This window comes from Sapajus apella, unplaced genomic scaffold (assembly GCF_009761245.1).
Source record: "Sapajus apella isolate SASKATOON/1434 unplaced genomic scaffold, GSC_monkey_1.0 scaffold36, whole genome shotgun sequence".
Lineage (NCBI taxonomy): Eukaryota > Metazoa > Chordata > Mammalia > Primates > Cebidae > Sapajus > Sapajus apella.
In genome coordinates, this window is record NW_022436976.1 from 31,227,894 (window position 1) to 31,245,255 (window position 17,362).

Here is a 17,362-nt window from a genome sequence, read left to right on the forward strand (position 1 = left end):
GCTGTTCCCACTATCTAGAAGCCCTCCCCTTATCCAAAGCTACTTGGCATTCAAGGCCCAGCTGAAGTACTCTTCCTCCAGGCAGCCTTCCCTAACCATCAGACCCTCACCCTTCTCTGAGATCTTACTGTACTCATAGCCAGGGCTGCCCAAAATGGCATAAATGATGCACTGTCTCCCACAGGTTAAACTGGAGGAGGGGCCATTTAAGCCAGGCTCTAAAGAATAAGGAGGAATCTGCCTGGCTGGGAAGGGCATTCCTGGCAGAGGGAACAGCAAAGTCATGGAAGTGTGAGAGTGTCAATTCGTGAAGGTCAGTTGCCATAACCATAAAAAGTGCCCTGATATGTGGAGTGGAACAAGCCCTGAACAGGCTGAGGTTATGGGAGAGAAAACAATTCTCACCCCTTGGAAGAGGGAACAGTCAGAGATGGCTTCATGGAGGAAGTGGGCGGGATATTCGCCCACTCTTCTTCAGATGAAGAAGAGTGAGGGAAGCACAGCAGGAGGCTACACCAGGAGCAAAGGCAGAGGCTGGGAAAGTGGAGGATGGCAACAAAGAACAGACAATGGCTTGATGTAAAGGGAACATATACACTAGAAGGAGTGCAGGTAGGGCCACATCAAGGGGAGGATCTAGTGCCAGGCCAAGAAACCTGGTGTTTCCCACGTAAAAGATGGGAGCATTTTGAGTAGAAGAAGGAACAGTCAGTTCACAAAAATTCGTTTCTCTGATTCGGAACAGCTGAAGCCTTGAACGCCAACCCCAAGCTGTGGCTTCCCCTCCAGAGGGAGATGGCCAAGGAGGGGAGGAGGAGAAAGGAGGGAAGGCAGAGGCAGCACACTCTGCCCTCACCTGGCTGCAATGGTGGCCACATTCTCCATCCAGGCCATGATCTGGCCCCCAAAGGTGTTGCCCTGGTGATTGGCGTGGGGAGGCAGGACCAGTTCCACGCTCTCCACACGGGTCTTCTCGGCCGGCACCATGCGGCTGCAGTCTCTGCTCTCCAGATCTGACCAGGGATGGGGTAAGGGAGGGAAGCGAGGAGGTGAGAAGGCCTCCAAGGGCAGCCCCTCCCCACAGGCAGCCCCAGGACCCCCACCTCTCCACCCCACTCAGGTTCTTTTATTTACTCGGCACCAAGCACACATGAGGCAGCGGGTGGCCCCGGGTGAGGAATGGAGGGCACAGGGTGAAAGGGATGAGCTCATCAAGCGCAGTGGACACAGCACCAGCTCTGAGACAAAACAGCTGGTCTGAGCCTCAGCTCCACTCCAGACTGCCTGCATGGCCTTGGGCAAATCAAGTAATCCCTCTGAAGCTCGGCTGTCTCATCTGTACAGACAGATGTCAAACCCGACCTGACAGGAATGTCTGAAGATGAAATGTGATTATTGTCATAAAGTGCTTGACTCAAGGCCAAGCGTGGTGGCTCACACCTATAATCCCAGCACTTTGGGAGGCCAATGTGGGTAAATCACCTGAGGCCAGGAGTTCAAGACCAGTCTGGCCTACATGGTGACACCCTGTCTCTATTAAAAATACAAAAAAAAATTAGCTGGGCATGCTGGTGGGCGCCTGTCATTCCAGCTACTTGGGAGGCTGAGGCACAAGAATCACTTGAACCCAGGAGACGGAGGTTGTAGTGAGCCGAGATCATGCCACTACACTCCAGCCTGGAAGATACAGTGAGACTCTGTCTCAAAAAAAATCATAATCACAAAGTGCTCCAGTAAATATACTCTCAGAAAGGACGGTTCTTCCCCACCCTCTGCCCTGGTGATTCCCTTATCCTTGGCAGCAACGGCATTAGGATATCCTTAGTAGAAGAGGCTAGGCAGTGAATGAGGCCTTGGGCTTCAGGGCAGCAGAGGTTGGCATGCCCCACCAAACCCAAGGTGGTGCCATTTGTCTCCCATCTCCCATAGATACTTCTTCAGGGAAGGTCCATCAAAGAGCTGGCATTCCCTTAGCTTGGCTTGCAGGCTCTGAAATGCCACAGGCAAGGCGGGGGCCAACAGGAGGGAAAGGTGAAGGTGGCCTGAGCCAAAGTCTGGAGACAGGATGCAGAGGGTATTGACAGGGCAATGGGGTCTGTGGCTTAGCGGGAGCTGCAGCAGGTCAAGAGACAGTACCCAGTCAAGCTGAGCAGCTGCATCAAGTGCCAGGCAAAGGCACTTGAGCTGATTCTTTGGTGGAAGGGCTGTGAGGACAGAAGAGACGCAGGGGGCTGCAAGGGGGTAGATGGAGCAAGGAGGCCTTGGTGACTGTAGAACAGCTGGGCCTCCTCAGCTCCAGCCTCCAAGCCCTGCATAACCAGGACACGCGGGCTCAGGGCACCGCTTGCCGCTTCCACTGAGCCTGAGGGAACATCAGAGCTGAATGCTCTGCTCTCTCCCCACTCCGGGGAGACTTTCGCCTAAGATCACCTCCTTTGGGTTTCAAGGAAGACTCATTCTGGAGATGAGTAAATGAGTCCAAGTCTCCCCTCTGGGCCTTTGCTCAGGCTGTGCCCTCTATCAGGAACCTTTCCTTAACTCCCACCTGTCAAAATCCCACCCGGTCCAAAGGAGATCTTTCTGTACTGGTATAGAACAACCCTCAAGATATACTTTTAATGGGAAAACTGCAAGATACAGACAGTATGTACTGAATGCCCCTTCTCAGGGGCTGAATAAAGATGCTATGCTTAGATATACAGGGACTACGTCTGGAAAGAGACCCTAAAATGGTTAGTAGTTGCTTCTGGGAAGAGGACCTGGGTTCTGGGATAGAAAGGAGTTTTGCTTTTTATTTTCTATCTTTTTGGGGGGAGGGAATATATATATACGTGTGTGTATGTGTATGCATATATACACACACACATATACGTAAGCACATACATATATATGTGTTTTTTACTTTTTTTAATTTTTGAGATGGAGTCTTGCTCTGTCATCAGGCTGGAGTGCAATGGCACAATCTCGGCTCACTGCAACCTCCGCCTCCCAGGTTCAAGCAGTTCTCCTGCCTCAGCCTCCTGAGTAGTTGGGACAACAGGCATCTGCCATCACGTCCAGCTAATTTTTGTATTTTTTAGTAAAGATGGGGTTTCACCATGTTGGCCAGGATGGTCTCAATCTCTTGACCTCGTGATCCACCCACCTAGGCCTCCCAAAGTGCTGGGATTACAGGCATGAGCCACCGCACCAGGCCACTTGTTTTACATATGCTTTTTTTTTTTTTTTTTTTTTTTGAGACAGTCTTGCTCTCTCACCCAGGCTGTAGTGCAGTGGCGTGATCTCAGCTCACTGCAACCTCCACCTCTTGGGTTCAAGCAGCTCTCCTGCTTTAGCCACCCAAGTAGCTGCGACTACAGGCATGTGTTACCACGCCCAGCTAATTTTTGTAGAGACAGGGTTTCATCATGTTGGCCAGGCTGGCCTCGAACTCTTAACCTCGTGATCTGCTCATCTCGGCCTCCCAAAGTGGTGGGATTACAGGCGTGAGCCACCGTACCCAGCCAGGTTTTATATATGCTTTTTATAGATGAATATATATATATATACACTTTAAAAACTCCTACAGAATATTCAAGGCGTTGCTCAATACTGTCTTCCCAAACACCTTGGCTTCTGGAGGCCAAAATGCGTTTTCTGGACAACGAAGGGATTTCCACAGGACCTAACCGCAGCCTCATGGTTCCTGGGAGCTGGCAGGAGGACCAAACACTCCCTTTCCCTGTAGAAGACCTTGGGGCCAAGAGAGCTAGAGAGGCCCCGGAGCCTCCCTTCCTGCCTCTGCCCAGTGGGGTCCCGGGGCAGAGGGGACAGGCAGGACCCAGCTACCCTCCCCATGCACACTGGCAGCTGCTCACTGTCCTGAATGGCGCAGTTGGCCAGGAGGTCCTTGATGGTGTCCGCATACACAAGGCGCATGCGCCGGCGCTCGGCCGCCACGCTGTGCTCCATCTTCTCCTCCTCTGTCCGTGGCGTGATCTGCTTCAGCTTCACCTGTCAGCCAGGGGACAGGTTAGGGGACCCTCAGGGCGAGTCTCCTGAAGTAGCACAAGGGCCTGTCCCCAGTGCCATCCCATGCCTGAGGCTGGCACACAGCAGGCCTGGACCACTGCTCAGTTCCAAGGCTTCCTCCTTCTTTGCCCCATCTTCCCGCCTCCATGATGACCTGATACCGCATACTCATCCTCCAGCTCCCACCCAGGTCCCTTCCTTGGGCAAAGGCTCAGAGGATGGGGGTGTCACTGTAGGACATGTGGAATGGTGGGACCAGAAGAATCCTTGCTGGAGAAGCACAGGGAGAGGTGGGGGAAAAGAGAGGCGAGGCAGCTGGGGGGTCCAAACGCAATGGGGACTGGGTCTTCCTCTGGGAGCTGTGGATTCCTGCTGTGTCCCTCCCCATCCTGATCCAGAGTCGCCATGGTAGGTGCCCAGGTTGCTGAGCAGCATTGAGCAGCCAGGGCACCCGCTCACCTTGGTGATCTCTCGATGGGCCACAAAGGTGGCCAAGGCCTTGCACACATTCCACTGCTTCTCAGAGCACAGGTCCTCCGAGGCCACCTGGATGCCCACCTAGAGAGGAACAGTAAGGGCGAAGGAACAAGGGGCAACATTGCACTCACCAGTGAGAAGCCCCACAGCTCCACCAGACAGCAAGTCTTAGCCCAGGCCAGGCCCCTAGAGTTTCTGTGCCACCTACCAGGTCTGGCAGGCCTGAGATCTGAGGTGGGTTTTGATTCTGCCCTTGGATCCCCATGAAACCTTGGGCAAGTCACATCCCTTCTCTGGGTCTCAGTTTCCTCATCTGCAAAATGGGAGTGATCAGACCTACCCTTGAAGGATTGTTGAGAGGATTAAAATGAGACTATGTCTACAACAGGGCTTAATGTAGGTAGAATTTTGGCTAAATTTAAAGGACAGGCCAGGCTCAATGGCCTATAATCCTAAAACTTTGGGAAGCTGCAGCAGGAGAATCACTTGAGGCCAAGAGTTCAAGACAACCAGGGCAACACAGTGAGATCCCTGTCTCTGAAAAAGAAAAAAAAAGACCCACAAAAATTATCTGGGTGTGGTGGTACATGCCTGTAGTCCCAGATACTCAGGAGGCTGAGGCAGGAATATTGCTAAAGCCCAGGAGTTTGAGGTTGCAGTGAGCTATGATTGCATCACTGCACTCCAGCTTTGGTGAAAGAGTAAGACCTCGTCTCAAAAAAATCATAACAAAAATAAAAAATCAAGGCCAGGCGAGATGGCTCACGCTCCTAATCTGAGCCCTTTGGGAGGCCGAGGCAGGCGGATCACAATGTCAGGAGTTCAAGACCAGCCTGGCCAACACAGTGAAACCCCATCTCTACTAAAAATACAAAACTTAGCTGGGCTTGGTGGCAGGCACCTGTAATCCTAGCTACTCGGGAGGCTGAGGCAGGAGAATCGCTTTAACCCAGGAGGTGGAAGTTGCAGTGAGCCAAGATCACATCACTGCATTCCAGCCTGGGTGACAGAGCTAGACTCGGTCTCAAAAAAAAAAAAAAATGAAGAACAGGCACCTGGGGGTACCTGAGCATTTATGGGGTGCCCAGAGGCATAGTCAGGACTATGCCACCCAGCCTCCGTTCTCCCTCAAGAACCACTGGCCCAGCTGGTGAAGTTGCCTGGGCCTGAAGTCTGCAGGCGGGAAACAGAGTCCTCCCCCACAGCTCACAGAGCCCTGAGCATCACCAGCAGTCCCCCGCATTAACTCAACAACCCTGCAACACAGGAATCATGTTCCCTTTTGCAAATGGGGAGACGCTGTGGGAGGCAGGCTCAGGGGCCAGAACCCAGCACTCTTGCTGCCCCAGCTCCACCTCCAAGATCAGGTGCTGAAGCTGTCTTCTCTCCATTCCCACAAACACCTGGCTGCCGAGGCTGGAAGTGAAGACTCGGGTCTGGACGTCAAGTGCCACGCTGGAATCTACGTAGCTCGGTGACCTGGGGCAAGTCCCTTCCCTTCCCCAGGCCTGGATTTTCCCGTCTGCGTTAGGGGATTTGGGACAGGAAGATCCTTGGGATTCCCCTTGCCCTGCCAACCACTGCAGAACTCAGCTGCTCTAATCAGGGCCCCGAGAGCGTGAGTGGGCCTGGGCTGCAGGGAGAACAGGGAGAGGAGGTAGAGGACCCACCCACGCACCCACGCCCAGGCAGTGCCCACCACACACACCTCCATGCTGGAGTTGAAGGCCCGGTTCACCTTGGCCTTGATATTCACCACTTGTCCAACACTGGGGAGAGGAAAGTAGGAGGTGAGCCTTCCAGAGGAGCCAGAGGGAGGAACAGGGTATCTCAGACACCTGAACAAGTATCTCAGATACTTGCAGAGCCTCTTTTGTGGGGAGCTGGCGGGAGAACATGGCTTGCAGAACATATTCACATCTGCGATGTCACCAAGTCCTCAAAGCCAGCCAGCAAGATAGCGTCAGCATCCCATTTTACAGATGGGGAAGCTGAGGCTGAGAGAAGTAGCACAATTGCACTCATCTGCTCCCTCGTTCCCTGCTCCCCGTTGTCCAGTTAATGCCTGTGCTTCTTTCTGCTCTTGGCTCAGTGGTCCCCTCCTCGGGGAAGCCGTCCCTGCCCTGCAGTGGCCCACCCACCAACAGAAGCCTGCTGAGGCTCACCCTGCAGCACTGTCCTGGCAGACTGAGCCGTGTCTCCCACCATTCGTAAGCTCTACCGGGGGAAGGGCCATGTGTTTTGCTCCCCATTGACTCTCCAAGGCCTAGCGCATGGCACAGGGCGGGTTTCCCATAAAGGGTCGCTAACCGAATTCATGCATTCTTGAATGTATTGAATGCCTAGTAAGGCAAGACGCTATAAACGAAGGGTGGGAAGAGAAATGGAAACATTTTAAAAATGCCTTCAAGGTGCCCAGCACTGTTGGAGCCTCAGGCCCACCCCTCTGGAGCCTCAGAATAAGCTTGGCAGGTAGGCTTAGGAGAAACTGAGCATTAGAGAGGTTAAGTCATTTGCCCAAGGTCACCAAGCTAAAAAGTGGCACAGCCAGGCTTCTAGACTGACTCTGTTGACAGCACCAGCCTCTCTCTTCCCAGCTGCGGCCTGTCCTTCTGGAATGATTCCCACATCTAAATGAATCCCCAGGGAAGCCACCTTACCTGGGCTGTCCCTAACGGAGGGGGCAGAGGGTACCCACTGATGGACTGTGGGGACGAGGGGCAGGAGGCTAAAGGCTGGCCCCATTCAATCGCCGTGTGACCTCCAGCGGGTCCTTTCACTTCTCTGGGCCTTGGTTCATGAACATGGAGAGTGCCATGCTGACTTCTTTCTCAAGTGACACAGTATCCTGGCCAAGCCTAGGAAGGATGCATTCCAAGGGGCCTGCTGGTCAAGGGGCGGCGCCACCATGAACACAGTGGGTATAGCCACACAGGCCTAGGTTCCAGTCAAGCTCCACCTTGACCACCACACTACAAAGCTGTGTGACCTTGGGTGAGTCACTTTGCCTCTCTGAGTCCATCTCCTCTTATGTAAAGTACAGAGAATGCATGGCTACTGCCTATGGTTCTGAGGGTCAAGTGAGAGAAAGAGGGGCTGAGCCAAGTGCCAGGCCTGGCCCATAGCAGGAGCTCAATAAATACCACAAGCTCATATCTGCCAGACATTTGTTGATTCATGTTCATTTTTTCAGCAATACTAATGGTCATGGGGTGGGGGTCATTTTTAGGAGATCCATGCTGACAGAGTGAGGGATGAAGCATCAGAATGTCTGCAACTCACTTTCAAATCCTTTAGCAGAGAGAGAGAGAGAGAGAGAAGGTATACGTATTACATCTGCAATCCCAGCACTTAGGGAGGCCAAGACGGGCAGATGACTTGAGCACAGATGTTTGAGACTAGCCTGGCCAACATGGTGAAACTCTACTAAAAATACAAAAAAAAACAAATTACCCAGGCATGGTGGCACACACCTGTAATTCCAGCTACTTAGGAGGCTGAGTCACAAGAATGGCTTGAACCCAGGAGGCAGAGGTTGCAGTGAGCCAAGATTGCACCACTGCACTCCAGCCTGGGTGATGGAGCGAGACTTTGTCTTTTAACAAGAAAATAAAAAAGAACGTATATGTATTCCTTTATCTATACATAGATAAAGCAAATTTAGAAAAATGTTAATTATTGGGTCTTAGTGTTTAATGTTTGAAAGTTTTCATGATCAAAAATTAGGACAAAAAATTTCTGTGGTCCCCCAAATAAAAATAAAAGTCTATTTTCTGTGGTGCTGGAGGAATTTGTGATTCTTCCTCCTCTCCCTTCTCTCTCTGGTGTCCCCCAAAGCCAAGTCGACATCCATGCGGGCTTCTAAGCTTCTCCTCCTTCCTGACTGCCCTCTGTCCCCACAGCTCAGGCCTAAACTGGATCCCTCCCCAGGGCCCCTGTCCAGCCTCCTCAAGGACCCCGGAACTCCTGGACACCCCTCCAAGTGTTCACAATGCAGACAAGCAGCCCCCATAAACAAATCTGACCCCCTATGAAGCCCTTCCCTAGACCAATCTACTCTCAGGAGACAAAGAAATGTGTTAATTGTACCACAGAAATTCAAATAGCAAACCCAGATGATGAAGGACTCTAAAAGGCAAATGGCCAGCTTTCCTCAATAAATACATTTTGAGAGAGAGAGAGAGACAGCGGGCTGGTGGAGGATGGTGGGGGTCTCCATAGAGGTTTTTTTAGAGGCAACCAATTACAATTATTTGCATCCTGACGTGAGTGACAAAATAACTGCAGGCTGGGTATGGTGGCTCGAGCCTGTTATATTAGAGCTTTACAAGGCAGAGGTGGGAGGATTGCTTGAAGCTAGGAATTTAGACCAGCCTGGTCAACATAGCCAGACCTCATCTCTACGGGCAAAAAAAATGTTTTAATTAGTAAGGTATGGTGCCACATGCCTATAGTCCCAGCTACTAGGGAGGCTGAGGCGGAAGCATGGCTTGAGCCCAGAAGCTCAGGGCTACAGTGAGCTGTGTATGATGCTGCCTCTGCACCCAAGCAACAGAGCAAGGCTCCATTCTGAAAAAATAAATAACTGCAAAGCAAACAAAATAAAAACAAATTCATAAGAAAGTTTGGGCATCTGAATACTGACTAGGTAATGAGGTTAGTGAAAATTATTGTTAATTATTTAGATGTGGTAATGACGTTAAGGTTGTGTTTAAAGAGAACTTCTCTAGAAAAAAAAAAAAAAAGAGGGCCAGGTGCAGTGGCTCATGCCTGTAATCCCATCACTTTGGGAGGCCAAGGTGAGTAGATCACCTGAGGTCAGAAGTTCAAGACCAGCCTGATGAATATGGTGAAACCCTGTCTCTACTAAAATTACAAAAATTAGCCCAGCTTGGTGGTGGGCACCTGTAATCCCAGCTACTAGGGAGGCTGAGGCAGGAGAATTGCTTGAACCTGGGAGGCAGAGGTTGCAGTGAGTTAATATCATACCACTGCACTCCTGCCTGGGCGACAGAGCAGGACTCCATCTCAAAAAATAAATTAATAAACTAATTAATTAATTAAAAGAGTTCTTAGCCCTTAGACATACATTTGGAATTATTTTAAAGTGGCAAAAGCAGGATAACTCCATGCACTCTCCCCTCCCGTCCTCTTTCCGCCACCTTTCGGTGCCGCCACAACGGTGCGCATGAATGTCCTGGCTGATGCTCTCGAGAGCATCAACAATGCCGAAAAGAGAGGCAAACACCAGGTGCTTGTTAGGCCGTGCTCCAATTCATCGTCCGGTTTCTCACTGTGATGATGAAGCATGGTTACATTGGCGAATTCGAAATCATTGACGATCACAGAGCTGGGAAAATTGTGGTCAACCTCACAGGCAGGCTACACAAGTGTGGTGTGATCAGCCCCAGATTTGATGTGCAACTCAAAGATCTAGAAAAATGGCAGGATAATCTGCTTCCGTCCCGCCAGCTTGGTTTCATTGTACTGACAACCTCAGCTGGCATCATGGACCATGAAGAAGCAAGACGAAAACACACAGGAGGGAAAATCCTGGGATTCTTTTTCTAGGGACGTAATACATACATGTACAAATAAAATGCCTCATGGACTCAAAAAAAAAAAAAAGGTGGCAAAAGCAGAAACAAACAAAAAAAAAACTTCATCTTTCCTCAGATGCGTCCAGGACCCTCCTGGACACCAGCCATGCTCCAGCCCCTCCCCAGCTTGTCCTCTTTCCCAGCATCCTCTCTGGTTTTCCCTTCCACCCACAGCCTCCTCCGCCCAGATTCACCTTCACTCTGCTGGGCCCTGCAGCAGGTCCAGCCAGCATGCATGAACCCCTAGCCCTCTCTATTTCTTGCTCCCCTAAGTAAAAGAACTTGTGTTGGCTGCAGGGACCCGGAGCTGGTCCAGACACAGCTCCACTGGCTTCAAACTGTCACTATGTACAGAGCTGACAGTACTGGAGTCAGCTCAAATGCCTCTTCCAGGAAGCCCCCGTTGACTACCCTCAGTGCCATAACACCTACTCCCAGACCTATCGGAAATATAGCCTGTTGGTTAAGAGCAAGGGCTCTGGGGCCAGATTGCCTGCTTGATAGTATATCCTGGGTCCTCCATTAGCTGTACTACCTCCAATAAGTTACTTCAATTCTCTGTGCCTCAGTTTCCTCTTTTGTAAAATGAGGATACTAATAGCTATGACCACATAGTGTTGTTTTGAGGATCAAATAAGTCAATGTATTTAAAAAGGCATCAAAATATAATGTATCAGGATTGGTGCACTAACTGTGACAAGGTATCCTACAAACGTAAGATGTTAATCACAGGGCAACTGGGTGTGGGGTATATGGGAACTCTCTGTACTATCTTTATTTTTATTGTTTATTTATTCTGAGACAAGGTCTCACTGTGTCATCCAGGTGAAGTGCAGTGGTGTGATCTCGGCTCACTGCAACCTCCACCTCTCAGGCTCAAGTGATCCTCCCACCTCAGCCTCCCAAGTAGCTGGGACCACAAGCACATATCACCATGCCCAGCTAATTTTTGGTAGAGACTGGGTTTTGCCATATTGCCCAGGCTGGTCTCAAACTCCTGAGCTCAAGTGATCTGCCTGCCTCCGCCTCCCAAAGTTCTGGGATTACAGGCATGAGCCACTGTGCCTGGCCTTGTACTATCTTTAGAGATACAATGTTTTTGTAAATTTTAAATTAGTCTATAAAACTATTCTATAATAAAAGGTATTACAAAGCAGGCCAGGCAGGGTGGCTCACACCTGTAATCCCAGCACTTTAGGAGGCCGGGGCAGGTGGATCACTTGAGGCCAGGAGTTCAAGACTAGCTTGGCCAACATGGTGAAACCCCATCTCTACTAAAAATACAAAAATTAGCCAGGCATGGTGGCACATGCCTGTGATCCCAACTACTTGGGAGGCTGAGGCAGGAGAATCACTTGAACCTGGGAGGTGAAGGTTGTAGTGAGCCGAGATCACACCATTGCACTCCATCCTGAGTGACAGAGCAAGACTCTGTCTCAACAACAAAAAAAAGGTATTACAAAGCATCTGTGTGTCAGAGCCCATTATGGCATAGAACTTCTCACTGCATTGAAATGATGTTCCATCTGCCTCCCTGCAGACTGGGAGCTCCAGGGAAGAGGCTGCGCCCCAGTGGCCTTTGCATGCCCAGTCTCAGCAAGGCCCCTGGTCTGAAAAAGGTGCTCATTCTCATATGAAGTTTGTAGTGAGGGAATGACTGAATGAGTGAGTACAGGGACTGGCCAGTCTTCTTCCTTAATGGTAACACACTGAGCACCCAGTGAGTCCTAAATAAGCCCTTGGCACTTGACGTCCTAGCTAGTGCTGGTGAGTTTAGGGTCAGGCCCAGAGACAAGAGCTCTGTGTATGGCCCTGTAGCCTGTCTTGGGCCGAGGGCTCAGCCTGCTCCTTGGATCCCAGAAGCAGGATCTGTGGGCAAAGCTATGGGGAGGCAAAGTCCAGTGTGCTGTGACGAAGATTTTTCTATTCTGTATACCCATAAAAAATAAAAATAAAAACAGGCCTGGTGGCTCATGCCTGTAATCGCAGCACTTTGGGAAGCCAAGACAGGCGAATCATTTGAGGTCAGGGGTTCAAGACTAGCCTGGCCAACATAGTGAAATCCTGTCTCTACTAAAAATACAAAAACTAGCCAGTGTAGTGGCGTGCAACTGTAATCCCAGCTACTTGGGAGGCTAAGGCAGGACAATCTCTTGAGCCTGGGGGGCAGAGGATGCGGGGAGCCAAGATCGCACCACTGCACTCCACTCTGGGTGACAGAGTGAGACCCTGTCTCAGAAAAAAAGAAAAGAAAAGGCCAGGTGTGGTGGCTTACGCCTGTAATCCCAGCACTTTGGGAGGCTGGAGCCGATGGATCACCTGAGGTCAGGAGTTTGAGACCAGCCTGACCAACATGGTGAAATCCCATCTCTACTAAAAATACCAAAAAATTATCGAGGACAGGTGGTAGGTGCCTGTAATCCCAGCTACTCGTGAGGCTGAGGCATAAGAATTGCTTGAACCCGAGAGGTAGAGATTGCGGTAAACCAAGATCATCTCATTGCACTGCAGCATGGGTGACAGAGGGAGACTCCATCTCAAAAAAAAAAAAAAAGGTCTACCTTGGTAATGAGGTAATGAGCTCCTCATCCCTGGAAGTATGTGAGTAGAGGTTGAATGGCCCAAGCCATTCACTCAGACTTTGCCAAGACGCCTTGTCTAGGGGCCTCCCTACAGCCCAGTGCCCAAGGACCCACAGAGAAAGTCCAAGCTCAAAAAGGCATTCACTGATTAAGTTCCATTTTGTAGATGAGAAAACTGAGGCCCGGAGAGAGACTGACTTCCCCAAAGTCACGCAGCACCCCACAATGCTATCTTGGCCACACCGTGGCTGGGGGAACCCCCCCACAGAATGGAACAGCAGGTCAACTCCTAGCCCTTCACCATCCCAGAGACACTGCAGAGGGGTTCAGGCTTCCCCAGAGGCTGCCCCCACCTCATTTTCAGTCAATCAAGTCAGGCTCTAGGCAGCACACAGGCTGACGGGGCAGGGAGACATGAGGGTGGGCCCCAGGCTCGTGGGAGGGAGACCTTGAGGCAGGAGGGGCCACTTACCTAATGGTGTGCTCAAAATAGATGTCATCCATGGAGGCTGTGACACAGGGGCAGCCAGCATGCCTCTCCGCTGGCGTCAGGGGAAGAAAGCCAGATGTTAGTAGCCTCCCCCCATCACAGGCTTCTGCTCAGATGTCACCTCCTCAGGACGCTTCTCGAGCCACCCGGAGCCAAGGCCACAACTCCCACCACACCCTGCCGCCCCCTTCCCCACTCTCCCTCCCCCCAGTCACCACCCCAAGCCTCTTCTGTATACCTGCTTTCCATCTGTCTATTGTCTCTCCCTCCCGCTAGATTATAAATTACTTGAGGACAAGGATTTTGCCGTTTTGCCTGTCTTGTTCATTGCTGTACCCCAGTCCTGGAATAGTGCCTGGCACATAGTAGATGCTCAATATGTAACTGCCGAATGAGTGATCACGCCACACTGGTCTGCTTCCTGGCCTTCTGGAGCCCCTGTCCCTTCACCCGCTGGTTCCTTGCCTGAGTCATTCTCACTCTCAGGACTCCATTCAGGTGCCTCAGCCCCTCAGGAATCCCTCCCCTGCCCCAAGGGCTGGGTCAGGGCCTCTGAAACAGTGCTGAGGGGACACAGTCGTGTCATCTGCCAACCCACCCCACGCCCCACTCCACCAGGCTGTGAGCTCTGTGGGTTGGAGAGCGCTGGTACAACAAAAGGAATGAAATTAGCCTGGTCCGGTGCCCCTCAACTCAAGGGACGGAGCGGCAGGGCAGGCAGCCACGGGCTTTGCTCAGCGGCATCTCCCAGCCAGTCCCAAGCAGCCGCCTAGAAGGCTGCACGTGCTGAGGGAGGGACTTAGGGCCTGGACCGGCACTCAGGGCTCGGGGGTCTGAGTGAGAGAGAGGTAGGCTGTGAGGAGCACGGCGACACTGGGAAGGGCATTTCAGGCAGGTGGACCAGCATGAGCAAAGGCCAAGATGAGAAACAAGTATGGCACTCAGGGCGGACAGTGACCATCGCTGCAAACGCAGTCCCTGCTCCGGGCCTGTGGGGGAGGAGGGCGTGGGAGCGCAGCCTCACCGGACAGGCAGGCCGCGGTGTCGATCCACTTGAGCAGCTGCCCGACGCCCAGCTCGCCGCGCTGGTTGGTGTGGCAGGGCAGCACCAGCTGGCTCATCTGCACCTCCGTGGGGTTCCGGTATCCCTGGCCGTCTGTCATGGCACCGTCGCCCTCTGCACGTGAGGCTGACTTCCGGGACGTGCGGTTTGAGAACACTGAGGCCAAGCCCTGGAGGACAGGTGGGGACCGAGAGGCCCAGCCTTGAGAACTTAGGGTCTGGGGGAGAGAGAGCACGTAGGGCCACCTCCCACCAGATCCCAACCCGAGAGTGGCCACCACCCTCCAGACCATGGTCTCAGACCCCAGGGGCTCTGCAGATGCCGCTTCTGCACAGTTTCCTTTTGGCTAAGAACCGCACGTGAACACAGCCTTGCACCCCAGTGGAGCAGTGGAGACAAAACCACGCGGAAAACTCAGTGCTCCTGGCTTCAGCTCCAGGGCGGCTTTTGAAAGGGTTGCCTTAGATGTACCTTCATTCTGGAAAGAGTCCCCTCTCTGTGCAGGAGGCCTATCAAGCCCCAAAGCAGTCAATCCCAAGGAACTGTTCCTGATACAATGTTTCAAGAACCTGCTCTGATTTCATCCCCAAAGGGCTCCTTTCTTGGGCTCCCTCCATCTTCAGAAGGATTTATTGACTGGGAGCGCTGTGGGCAGTCACTGACTAGGTGTCTGAACCAGGGCTGGGTACGGCAGCTGCCACCTGGAAAACTGGCTGAGAAAATTCTCCAACTCATGAATTAGAGCTGGGGCTTCTGCTTGGAGCCCAGCATGTCTTACTCTCCAGGCAGAAGAAGTGGGGTGTGCCTGTCAGTCCTTTGGAAGGGAGGAGAGGGAAGGGGCTAGCAGCCTGCCATCCCTAAGCAGATCATGAACTCAAGAGCTGGGCACGCCTGCATGTGTGAGAAAGGTGAGGAGGGACAGGCACATGGGTTCAATTCTGGTGGCCAGTGCCAATTGTGTGGTGGTGACGACAGTCGCCACTAACATTTATATCGCACTTAGGTGTCACCTATTTTTACAAGCACTTTATATGTACTAATCCAACTTTATCCTCACAACAAACCTATGAGACAGATGCATGATTATCCTCATCCTACAAATGAGGACCCAAGTAAGTGACAAAGCTCGCTGTGAGCCGAGAGGTCTGCTGCAGTCTGAGCTCCTACCCCTCACACTACTCTGCTTGCAGGACCTCCAGAGGCAGAGATGAGGAGTCCAGGGCCCTGGGCTTGGCTGGAGTGGCAAAGAGCACCATGCCCCAGTGGCGAGCCTGCCACGGCAGCAGGAGGATGGCAGTGACAGCTCTTGCACTTGGTCTATACTCCTTAGATAATTCCCCCCGATGGGCCTCCCATAGCTAATTCAATCTATTCCAAATGCACCGAGGTGGCTTGTTCAAGGTCGCTGATCCCTATGTGGTAGAACCAGGATTTGAACCAGGCCTATCTGACCCAGAACAGCTTATGGGTTTCCAGAAACACTGCTTATTCCCAAGAGCCCCTGGGTAGCAGGCTGGGCACCAAGGGGAGACAGGAGGGCAGCCATCCCAGGAGCTTTCAGCCTGGGCGGAGGCCTGCAGGGTGCCAGGCTGCCTGGCTTGCAGGCGCTCACAGGTAGCTGGAAGGCCGATGTGATCCCAGCAGGACCCGTCGCCATGGTAACCACTGCCAAGGCACTTCCCGCTTGTTTGTGAGCTGGGGGCCTGCATGGATACGGGTGGCTGGCTTTCTGGGTGTGGGAGCATATAGAGGAAGGAGGTAGGCAAAACTACATTCACCCACACTCTTCCCAAACCCCTCCACAGCCAGGGGTACTGGGGAGAAATTCCAGAAAGAAGCCCTAGGGAGAGCTGAGGAAATGGGGAGACAATGCCCACTTGCAGAGGCATTGTCTGGGCACGTCCGCCTGGGGGCAGACCGCCTAGGGCATGAATGCCCACACTCAACACCCCCACTTTACCAGCCTGGGCATGTCCACCACCTTTCTGTGTCCTCATGAGGATGAGGGTGAGAACCATGGGCCCATTTCACCAACAAGGAAACTGAGCATGGACACAGCCCTGGAACAGCAGTCGTGATGCCTGAGCTCCGGTCCTCTCTCTGCTTCTCACCTGGTCAAACCCTCCTCCCATGCGCTCCTGTTTCTGTGAATCAGGAGTCCCTACCTTCCTGGCACACCCTAGGCCACGGGAGCCAGGATCTGTGCCCTGCTCACTGGTTCACTTGTTCATTTATTCATTCATCAAACAATTCCTCTGGATGGGCCCTGGGCCAGACATGAAGAACACAATGACAAATTGGGCCTAGAAGGGCCTGGCACAGGCCTCGTCAAAGCTTTGTGCAGGGACAATCAGAAACAGACTTGAGTTCAAATTCTAGCTGTGTCGTTCAGGTGCTGTGTGATCCTGAGCAGGGTCCCCCTTCCCAAGCCACATCTGTCATTCACCAGGTAGGACAGGGAATTGCCAGTCCCTGAGGTACCCCTGGTTTCAGGAGTCTAGGGTCTAACTCAGCCTGAGATTCCCAATGAGGAGGCTCCAGAGCACTGTCAGCATGGGAACTACTATGCTTTTCTGAGCAGGGCCCCTGAAGCACTCTGAGAGACAAGCCCACAATTGTCCCCACCACTCCCCTCAAAGAGAGGGGTGCAAAACCCCTGGGCTGGAGCACAGGCGGCAGGGACAGAGCAGCAGGTGGCCCCAGGCATGACCTTTCAGACTCCACTCCTTCCCTGGGCTCCAAGGCAGTCTGCCCAAATTAGGGCAGGCCAGGCCAGGCCTCCTAGGTGGGCAGGCAGCCAGCCTGGGAGGCAGGGGTGTGTGCAGCCCAGGCAAGCTTTGGCCAATGGGGCTCCAGAGCTGGGCCACTCCTCCCAGGGCCAGTCATAGGGAGAGCAGAGGCCCTGGATGGAGTCAGGGCCTGGGGCGGTGGGGCAGGCCCAGCCAAGACAGCTGCCGAGGTGGCGGGGCTGAACCACTGCAAGGGTAGGAGGGCACCCAGAGGTCGGAGACATGCCCTCTCAGACAGCAGCTGTGCCAGGTGCTGGCCCAAGGCCCTGGCAGACGTGGCCAGACCTGATAATGCTAGACTAGGCCTGGTGCAAAGGAGACCTACCCGCCCTGAAGGGGAGGAGCAGGCC

At 52.6% G+C, this 17,362-nt stretch overlaps 1 protein-coding gene across 6 annotated transcripts in view; it reads right to left on the reverse strand.

The window, feature by feature from the left end:
* The window catches only part of ACOT11 (acyl-CoA thioesterase 11), a 57,899-nt gene that overhangs the window by 12,121 nt on the left and 28,416 nt on the right, over positions 1–17,362 (reverse strand). For 2 of the 6 annotated variants that reach the window (XM_032296884.1, XM_032296885.1), the window contains exons 2-7: positions 14,185–14,392; positions 13,143–13,212; positions 6,197–6,257; positions 4,471–4,569; positions 3,858–3,993; positions 857–1,013 (exon numbers count right to left, since the gene is read on the reverse strand). In XM_032296884.1, the coding sequence (XP_032152775.1) occupies positions 857–1,013; positions 3,858–3,993; positions 4,471–4,569; positions 6,197–6,257; positions 13,143–13,212; positions 14,185–14,392 (731 nt within the window). Of the gene's footprint in view, positions 1–856; positions 1,014–3,857; positions 3,994–4,470; positions 4,570–4,696; positions 5,017–6,196; positions 6,258–6,653; positions 7,849–13,142; positions 13,213–14,184; positions 14,393–17,362 lie in introns of those variants that run through there. The other 4 variants (XM_032296886.1, XM_032296887.1, XM_032296888.1 and 1 more) reach the window with 4 other exon arrangements.